This window comes from Equus caballus, chromosome 7 (genome assembly GCF_041296265.1).
Source record: "Equus caballus isolate H_3958 breed thoroughbred chromosome 7, TB-T2T, whole genome shotgun sequence".
NCBI lineage: Eukaryota > Metazoa > Chordata > Mammalia > Perissodactyla > Equidae > Equus > Equus caballus.
The window spans coordinates 34,820,034-34,829,686 of NC_091690.1; the positions used below are offsets into that span (position 1 = coordinate 34,820,034).

Consider the following 9,653-nt stretch of genomic DNA (forward strand, 5'->3'; position numbering starts at 1 on the left):
AGTAACTTTCTTGAATAAATGTGTCTGCACTTACTGTATGTCCTTGGGACCATTTCCAGAGATGTTAAATGACTGTTTAAAAGGTATTTTTCACCAGTTATGATTGTTTCACTGGACAGGGTAGGGGCGGGTCTACAGATCTCCTCATGACACCATTCCAGAAGGGGAACCCTCCACTGGATGTAATCAAGCATCCAGAACAGAAAAGAAAACTTTATTGAGAAAGAAATAGATTCAAACAAAGTCAAAGGTGGGTTACTTATAGCATAGATTGTAAAGATCTGGGGAGCAATACTTTGCTTTCCTCCTGTTTGCCAAAACATGACAAAAGAAATGCAGATGTGTTTCTGTACAGAGTTCATTGACCTCCCCGCCTTCCAAGGACACTGCGCCTGGGCCCTACACAAAGGAATGTGTCTGGGCTGGGGGCCAAAGATGGCCACTTCGGCCCTGACTCTAAGGCACAAGTTACAAAGAATATGTCCTGCGTCATATTCCTTTCTGGGCTGGCCTCCCCGACAGGCACCTGACAGGACTTTAGAAACATCCTATCCGTGGGAACAAAATATATAGAAGCACCCCATGCGTGGGAACAAGAAGAAATAACTCAAAGTATCCAAATGTCTGAAACCCTGAGTCAGAACCTAGAGAAACCTTAGGATAAAAGAGAGTCACAAGCATAGAGCAATTGGGAGTCTCACTTAGGAAAAGACGCTTTGCTTCAGACCTGGACAATCGGCACTCCCACGCACCGTACAAACTACTGGGACTTCCCTGGCTGATTGTGGTGTGGATGTTGTAAGTACCGATTTGTTGTTCCCCTTTATCCTGGCTCCTCGTTCTGTTTCCCTTTATCAATAAACTTTGATTGCTTAAACAACCAAGTAGGTTTGGCGGTACCTGTCATTCCTAGCCCTTTGAGGCTGTGGACAACAGTTTCCTTTCCAGGAAATGAAACAAAACTACCATCAAAATCTATTATGTTTGGGCCTGCACTTTACAAAAGTCTCCGCATATGTTTTTTTTCTGTGTTTATTTTCATAGGAGAATATCTCTTCTAGGAGTATCTTTATTCACACCATACTTCAGCATTTCCATTATATATAGCAAACCTCTTTAGATGGTTTCACATTCACTAACTCACTTGAATTTCCTAAACCCTTAGGCTATGTAAGTCAGACTTTATTCTTCCATTTTACAGTCGTGAAATTCAGACAGAAAAGAGTGAGCTCTTCTCACATGACTCAGCTCCCTCGATAGGGCCAGTGGAGGTGAGCAGGGTCAGCAATGTGGGGAGGAATGCAGGACCCTGGCTCCTTCAGGCACTCTGTGCCCTGGGGAAGTGCAGCCCTTGGCCTGGGCTGCCATTGGCTGGTCCTCCCAGCCTGGGGTTCTAAAGCTGGGATTCTCAGAGGCTCTTGATGCCTCCAGTTCTGTCATGTCTCCTGCCAATCCTTAGGACTGAAGCCAAACTCAGAGATGGGTAAGCACCTCCTGCTGCCACTGGTCATCCTGTCCTTGCTGCTGGGCTTCCTGCAAGGTGAGCTGGGGGAGCATATGGGAGGGCAGTGGGACTGAGGAGACCCTGGGTGAGTGGCGGTTCACATGTCCAGGAACCACTTCTCTCTTTGACTCTCTATCAGCCTACCTTGTCAGTAGAATGCACAGCACGTGAGATTGCCAAATAGGTTATGGTTGATCTGGGAAGTTTTCCTTTTGTAGGGATAGATTTCAATGTCTTTCTGCTTGTAAATTTGTTTTTCAGAATTTTGCTAGTTAAATACTTTTGGAAGCTAAAGTGTTTGGGTACTCTATTTGTTGAATATTATAAGATTTGGAGTTTTCTTGTAGAAACAGGATGGGCCCTCACCAAAATTTGATTCAGATGTCAACACTGAAGATGCCAAGTCTTGACATGCACCAAGAGGGTATTAAAACTTTATTGCTTAACTAGTGAAGCTACCTGGGGAGAGGAGGGCTTGCCTCCAGGCTGGTCTTAAGATGGCGTGAGGGGGCAGGGAAAGCAGGCTGGCTTGGGATTCAAGTGCTCATTAGGCAGAGAGGCAGGGTGAGGGCTGCTGCACGCAGACAGGGGCTTGTGTGGTTTGAAACTCCCACCACTAGCAAAGGAGGGAGCTCCTGGGGCCCAGATGTGGGTGGAAGAGGTGAGTCTCAGAGCTGTCAACTATCAAACATCAAAATAATGGAGTCGGACACTTTATTACATGAATAAAACATAGGGGACTCTTTCATCAAGTGGTCAATACCGTTGTAGGCCACTTGCCCTGAATCACAAAATAGTTCCTCAAAGGCTCAACCATTTTAAAAATCTGATGGATGACAGGGAACAGGGAGAAAGATTGCTGAACAGTATATTTTATTCCACATCACCTTCCTCACAAAACCTTTATAGTTATTCCACCTGTGTGCATGTATACGTACATATATAGATATATAGAGAGATATATACAGTCATTTATATCTGATACACACACACACATATATATATATACATGCAGACACACAGACACACAACACTATCATACTTGTTTGGACAGAATTGGGACACAATTAAAAATTATGTATTCACCACAATCAACTATAAGTGTATTTGCGTTCCATAGATTCTCAGTCGAGTAAGACGTTGTTTCTGCTGCAATGTTATGCTCCACCAGCATTTGTATTTATACTATCACCATGAAAATCAATGATTTTATGTTCAATGTGGACTTCTTAAACTGAATTTTCTAGCACTCACAAAAGGTCAGAAGTTTCCCCTTCTACAGAATACATTTCCACTGGTTTTATTTGGTTCCATGGATTCGTTGAAATTGGAATGATCTTTGGCAGTAACTAGAATCATTTGTTTGCAACGTTCTTCTCCTGCAAATGGAATCAGCCTGCTAATAGTCAGCGTTTCTTTTCTTGTATATTTACAGGAAGACTTGGAATAAAAACTATGCTAAATAAATTTAGAAGAACACTCATATGATCTAAATAAAAATTTATCATTTTAGTTGATGTTCGCCAGAATCTGACTCTGAGAGAAAGATAACAGTAAAATGCGTTTGTCTGGAAGGTAGTCCCAGGAAATACCTGCATGGGGAGTGAGGAAGAAGAACAGGGAAGGGAAGGAAGCTGATAAAGGATGTGTCATCGAGCTAGACAGCAGGGTGGGCAAGTGGAGCTTCACCCTGCGGAGACATTCTGAGGACAGGGCAGAGCCAGCCTCAAGCTACCCCAACTCAGGGGTGAGAAAGTTGGAGCATCATTCACCAGTATCCCCCACTGTGCTTGGAGAGAGATGTGTCCAGGGCTCCTGCTCTCTAATATTCCAGCTTGCCCTGGGTGCAAGGGAGTGTGCTCCCACCGCCCCCTGTGGACGTGCAGGTGTTGCAGGAGCAGCCTTCAGCGCCTGGAGGTGGAGGTGAGGGGTCGGGGGAGGGGATGCTCAGGCATCTGCTTCAGTCAGTGATGCAGGATTCAGCTGCTGCAGCTGCACATGCCCTTGTTGTTCCTTGAACGGAACAAGCTGACTCCATCTCAGACCCTTTGCACTTGCCCCTGTATCTTCCCGCAGCCAGTTTCCCAACTGCTCAGGGTTGTTTCAACAATCAACTTCTTTCTTTAAATCATCAAACTTCGAGTCTATTAAGCCTTCAGCAAACATTGCGGCGCACCCTGTCTAAAGTAACAGCCCCCCACCTCACCCACTGTCTCTGTCATGTGTCCTCAGTCTTCCATTCTTCAGGAGTCACTGGGACCTGAAATAATCTTTCTCATGTGTTCATTGTCAGTCATTCTCCCAATTTCTTGCTGAGTGTTTACGTAAATAAGTGAAACGTATGTTTCATCCTCCCTTTCATCATCTTTCTGAAGCCCTGGAATAGTGCCCAGCACATAGCAGGGGCCCAGTGCTTGCTGAATCCCTGCATGGGTGAGCTGGGTGCTCCCCCCAAGGCTGTGGAAGAGTGAGGAGCTGCAGCCCCAGGGCAAACATTTGTAGGTGATGCTCACAGCTCCCTCCCTCCATCTTCTCCTTTCCTCAGTCTTCCACTGTCTGCCTCATCCTGCTCCTTCTGATCTTCTCTTTTACTTCCCATCCTCCATCGCTCTCTTCCTTTCTCTCCCTTCCCCACCCCAATCAGAGCCCTTTTTAGACTGAGTCCCATGGTTCTCCTAAGCAGCTCTATGTTGGGGATGAAAAGGGAGAGTGGAGGGTGCCAGCCCTGATTGGAGGAGGGTGAGGAGGGGCCTCGTGGTGCTGCAGGGAGGATGGAGTGGGGGTGGGCTGTCCTGATTCTACACCAACTCCAACACTTCACTTGCTGTTCCCCTGCAGATGCCGTTCACATGGGATATATTTTGAATGGTGTCCCCTGGTGTTGCGCCACAGGGCAGCCCTGGGGTGGGGTGATGATCAGTTGGCGAGTGGGGTCAGGTGAGCTGCAGTGCAGCCCTTGACCTTCTTCCTGCAGCAGCACAGTCCATCCCTGGGAGTCGAGGGGGATTCTGTCTGTACTGGGCACAGACCCTGCACCCAGAGGCATGCGGGCCTCCTCCAAGGTATAAGCCAAGCACAGAGACATCACACCAGGCTTTCAGCACATTCAGCAGGTGGCGGGAACTGATCATTGTCCAGCCTGAGTCTGGGACAGAGTGTGTGCTCCCTCCCCTGACCAGTGGGGAGACTGGTCCAGAAGAGCCTCATTCTGCTGGTTTTACTTTCCAGCTCTTTACTGCTTTCATTGTGATCGAGTCAACGCCAGTGGGGTTTGCGTGAGTGGGGAAAGATTCTGCGAGACCACGGCAACCGAACAGTGCTATGTGAAGAAGGTCTATGAAGGTAGGGGGGTCCTAAGAATTCTCCTTGGGTGACCTTTGCCTGAGGGTTGGGTTGGTAGCTTGTATTCAAGGTAGAGTGCGGTATGAACCACCTATGGGACCACCTGGGAGCCTGGGCCCCAATGACAAGTCATGTGGCTATTAGACCTGGAAGGTGGGCCCTCGGGATCCCTGGGAGCAGGAGCAGCTTAGGCTGGGCGTTGGTTTCCTTTTTTATCTAAACTAGTGAAGCAGTATCAGCTGGTTCTGGTGCTCGGCTGCTACTGCCTGTCAATTGGGCTGATGGCGTGTAAAAGGAAAAACAGCAATTTTCTGTTTAGCTCCTGAGGGTGACTGGAATTGGGCTGCTCAAATTCCCCAGAGTAGTTGTGAATGTGGTGGAATTTTTGGGAGCTGGGGACCGAAGTCAGAAGAGAGGGGTTGAGGAGGGTGAGTAGGGCAATTTCTATTCCTCCCCTCTGCCCTCTCTTGTGTGGGGAGGTGCATTGAACCCTAGTATACTGAGCCCTCAGAGCTCTCCTAGGGACGCCCACTAGGAGGCCCAACCTCAAGAATCTTAATCTCAGGAGGAAGATAGTCATCCCTACTCAAGAGCATGAGTTCTTGATGGAATGTGCCATTTTCTCCTCATTCTTGATCAATTAGTTGATGCTTTGATTCAGTGCTTCATTTAGCAATATTTACTGAGTACAGGGTGCCCAGACATATGAGACCCCACACCCATGGATCTACAACGTGTGCTTCTGGGATCTCACTCACCTTCTTCTCTGCCTCTCTCTAGGTACCACCGTTTTGTTTGGATACCAGGGTTGTAAAAACCTATGTTTTCCTTTCATGGGCTGTAGTAATAAATATACTGTGGAATTGACATGCTGCAATAGCTCATCTTTTTGCAACAAGTTCTAAAGGCAGGACCCAGCTTTTGCCTTGATCTGGTGGATAAGGCAGATACGGCATATCTTTCAACTACCATAGTCTTCAAGACTCTTGTGACCTGAATATGGGCTCCCTCCAAGAAGTCTCAGACTAGTTCTGTTTTCAGGTCCCATTTCCTTTTCTTTCCCTCACTGCCAGATGCCACCGGGATATTCTTTAAAATCAAACTGGACATAGCTAGGTCCAAGAGTACCTTCTCCCTTTTCAGTCCCTGATTAAGAATCACATTGGTTGCTGCCTAAAAAGGCAGTGTTTGTGGGAGACTGTGATGCTTTTAATGCTGGGTGCTCTGGAGGCAGCAGCTGAAGGAAGAAGGAGAAACTTCCGAAGATGAAAAGGGTAGGAAGAGTGGGGTGGCCCTAAATGATGTATTAGCTGAGTGGGCTAGCTGCTGTAACAAAAATCTCTGAAATATCAATGGCTTAAAACAATAAAAAATGATTGCTGACTCATTTCACAGTTCAGCGATGTGGTGGTGGTTATTCAGGTACCCAAGCTCCTTCCAAGCGTTATGTCACCATCTTTCACACAGTCTTCAAGGTCTCCACAGAAGGGGAAGAAAGCATGGAGATTCTCACAGGGGCTTTTATGGCCAGAACTGGAAGTCCTGTATATCATTTCTGCCCACATTCTACTGTCACTTCACTCCATCAAAATTTCAATAAAGGTAATCTTGCAAGGTATAACCTTGCAATCTGCAATGTAATCTGGTGTTCCCAAGAAGAAAATGGATGGTTTGATGAACCAGTATATGGTGTCTCCCCTCATATGTTTCCCCTCAACTGCTCAGCCTTCTCAACTTGCATCTATAATATTTGAGCTCTCTTACAAAGGAAAGAATAACTCAGCCAATGAGCATTACAAAGCAAAATCTATTGATTAAATGTGAAAGGTTTATGACTTGACCAGGTTTCCCACTCGGATCCTCTCAGAGTCTCTCCCCATGGAGGCTGGAGGCCAGCCTGTCCCACTCATGCTCATTGGCCTGTCTGTGGCATCCAGTGCTCTTCTTTTCCTCTGGTTTCCATGTTGTTTCCCTCAGTGCTGCTCCAGGGGTCTCAGTGCTCTCTTTCCTGTGGGGACCTCCCTGAGAACCCCAGCATGCCTGTCAGTGATGTCATGTCCTCCTCCCAGAGCAGCCAGCCCTCAAGAGAGGTACTAGCCTCTATGATTCTCCATCACATGCTGTCCTTAAGGGACCAAGCAGACTGTTGGTGGTTCATCCTCATCTACAATTCCTGTCCTTCCCACTCATCACTTTGTGAAGAAAGCTTCTTTCAGCTTTCACCTGTAGATGCTTTTGTCACAGGACTCTGTAGGTGAGGGAAGACCTTTTCCTCCACTCACTTGTTTCTCTGGCTGGGGCCCTGCAAATTAGAATGACAGAAGACTGATTAAGAAGAGAACGACAGAAGTGTAATGATGATAGCATCACACATACATATGGGAGTACTCAGTCATGGGTAACTCAAAGCACTGATTAGAACCTGGGCTTATATAGCATCATAATCAAGAATGATAATTTTGTAGAGAGTGACAAGACAAGAGAAAAGGAGTGTAGGCTTTTAGGGATGACAAATTATGGGTAGGTAATAATATGTGGGAACTAATGTAAGATAAGGCCTGCTCAGTAAGGTTGTTTTATGTAGATTTCTCTGGGCAGAAAAGAATCTAGAGTTGCCTCTGGTGATTAAGCATCCTCCTGCCCTCCCTGGGAGAGAGGGTGAGGCCAGAGACTTTTTCTTGTATCTGCTTCTTCCAAACTGCCTTCATCTCAAAATAATCCTTCCGTCAAAGTGGCATATTTTGGGGTGAGATACTCTGATCTAAACTCTTCAACTCAAAATCATCCATGGGTTGGACAGAGTCAGAAAACTCACTGTTCCCTCTCTGCCTTTCTTCCTCATTACAATCCCAGGCACCTACCCCAAACTTCCTTTTCCCAGGGCTCCTCTCTGCCTATGCAAATTATTCCTGAGTTTTGATGCTGAGGGTGGAGCTGGAGTCATTAGCTGTGCACCTGAGTCTTGATTAAGCTCAGCAGGGGGCATCAGATATCTTTGTGGATTCAATTACCCATGAATCATTGTACAGATGCTGCACACTCTGATTTTAAACCCACTCAGTCTGATGTCAACTGGCATTTCTAACAAAACTCTTTATTCATCCACTGGGTGTTTCATTTCCTCAAGAAGTTTTCCCTCCTCAGAAAAAGTCTGGTTCTAATAGTGGTTATCACCTGGTAGTGGTGGCAGGATGGCCATGTTTGCCTCTGTATGGAGGTCAGGCCCAGGCTCACAACGTGCCGTGAACTGGGTGGGAGAGTGTGTTCTGACACATCCACTCAAGGGCCAAACCATGTGACCATTCCAAGACTGTCTCCTCTGGTCTCAGTTGACTGGATCAGTGGCAGACACTTGACCAAAGCAGGATCAGCAAAATCTTGTCTCCTGGAAAATTTTATTGAATTTGAGATACCTATTCTCTCATATGATTAGACCTATAATACGAAACTCTGGTGGGGTGGGGTGCCATCTTCATCCATGTGATGGAGAATCAGAGAGAGTCCATCTGCAAAGACAGAAGACTGAAGCAAACATGAGAGAGCAGAGGCATCCATGTGTGAGAGAGCCTGAAGTTCTGACCTCTTTGTCGGTCTGGATTTCTGCATCCCATCTCCCACCCCCAGCTCAGGCCAGGAGAAATTCCTGACAAAGCTGTCCTTGATTGATCCAAGTTGTCATATTCATCCATTTGCTTGTTTCTTTCACTTGAGCTCCTTTGACTTGGGCTCGTGTTCGGAACTGTGAGAAAGTAGCTGCTAACAGCGGCTGAAAAAATCCCTACAATAAATAGCAAAACCCAGCACCTCCTGCAGAAACAGTCTTCCGCTGCCTGGTGGTGTAAGTGAACACGTAGGAAAATTGAATCCATTCATCTCTTTGGGAAATGCTGGGAGGAAAAGTCAGTGGGTGTCTGTACCTAGGACCTAGTTTTATAGGATGTCCCTCCTTCCTCAGAGCACTTTCCCCACTTAGGATTTATTTACCAAAAAGAAAGCACTGTGGAAAGGGTAAAACATTTTCATTCTATAGGAAAAACAGACTTGGAGGGGTGAGGAGGAGAGGCAGTGGATCCAGGGCTGAAATCTGTTGGATGAATTGCTTGGTGTTAGAGCCATGAGCTCCTCTCCACTCCCCAGGGAGCAGGAGTCAGTGTGGGAACAGCACCCAGGGGACTAGAGGTGCCCTCTATGTTGGCTGTCTCTCAGCACGTTTGATTGAAAACCCACGCGAGTTAATTTAGGTAAAGATGGTTCCCTGTCAGGGTACAGGAGAATTTCAGACACCAAGTGCAGAAACGTAAGTAAGCCTCATGGGAAGAGGGAATGTGTCAGGCAGCCATGTCTGGCATTGTACGTGTTTGGGGCATGAGGGTCAATCTAGGTGCTGTCACATGACTTTCAGGTAGAAGATCAGATTCTGCTTCATAAAAAACCTCTCTCTTACTCAAATTATCTTTTTGCCAAACCTTTCAGTCATTTCCTCTGTCCTCCTCTTTCTTGTGTCTGTAGGGTAGCTGCTTGTCCTACCTATTCTGAGGCAGGCATGATTCATGTTAATGCTGCCCACTCACCTGAGAAGAACCAGAGGGTATGTTCTGAACTCCCTCCGGTCATGGTGGGGTGAGGTGTTTTTAGTTGTTCCCTGAAACTTTCCTGCCGAATTTTGGAAACTTGCTTATTCCTAGAAAGGATTGTGGGCATATGGCCACGAAGAAAGAGAGTATTATGGTCTGAAATGCAATTTAGACATGGCTGACACCCTTTAAAAGAAAAGAATGGAAGAAGAGGAGGAGGAAGGAGCAGATTA

The 9,653-nt window shown here is 46.5% G+C and overlaps 1 protein-coding gene across 2 annotated transcripts; it reads left to right on the forward strand.

The window, feature by feature from the left end:
* Positions 1–355: 355 nt before the first annotated feature.
* LOC102148118 (protein PIP-1) lies at positions 356–6,233 on the forward strand. Of its 2 annotated transcripts, XM_070272930.1 has the most exons (5): positions 650–798; positions 1,202–1,271; positions 1,460–1,540; positions 4,733–4,846; positions 5,627–6,233. In XM_070272930.1, exons 3-5 carry the CDS (start codon positions 1,480–1,482, stop codon positions 5,749–5,751), a joined length of 300 nt encoding a protein of 99 aa, XP_070129031.1. In that variant the 5' UTR covers positions 650–798; positions 1,202–1,271; positions 1,460–1,479; the 3' UTR covers positions 5,752–6,233. The 2 variants fall into 2 exon arrangements, with proteins under 2 accessions (XP_005611742.1, XP_070129031.1); XM_005611685.4 differs by lacking the exon at positions 1,202–1,271 and having other exon boundaries at positions 356–798.
* Positions 6,234–9,653: the final 3,420 nt, after the last annotated feature.

Excerpts from the sequence above, each read along its gene's own strand:
- LOC102148118 (XM_005611685.4), top strand. The coding sequence starts at position 1,480 with ATGGGTAAGCACCTCCTGCTGCCACTGGTCATCCTGTCCTTGCTGCTG. Across the intron at positions 1,541-4,732 it reads GCTGCTGGGCTTCCTGCAAG|CTCTTTACTGCTTTCATTGT; the intron begins GTGAGCTGGGGG and ends TTTACTTTCCAG. Across the intron at positions 4,847-5,626 it reads TGTGAAGAAGGTCTATGAAG|GTACCACCGTTTTGTTTGGA; the intron begins GTAGGGGGGTCC and ends GCCTCTCTCTAG.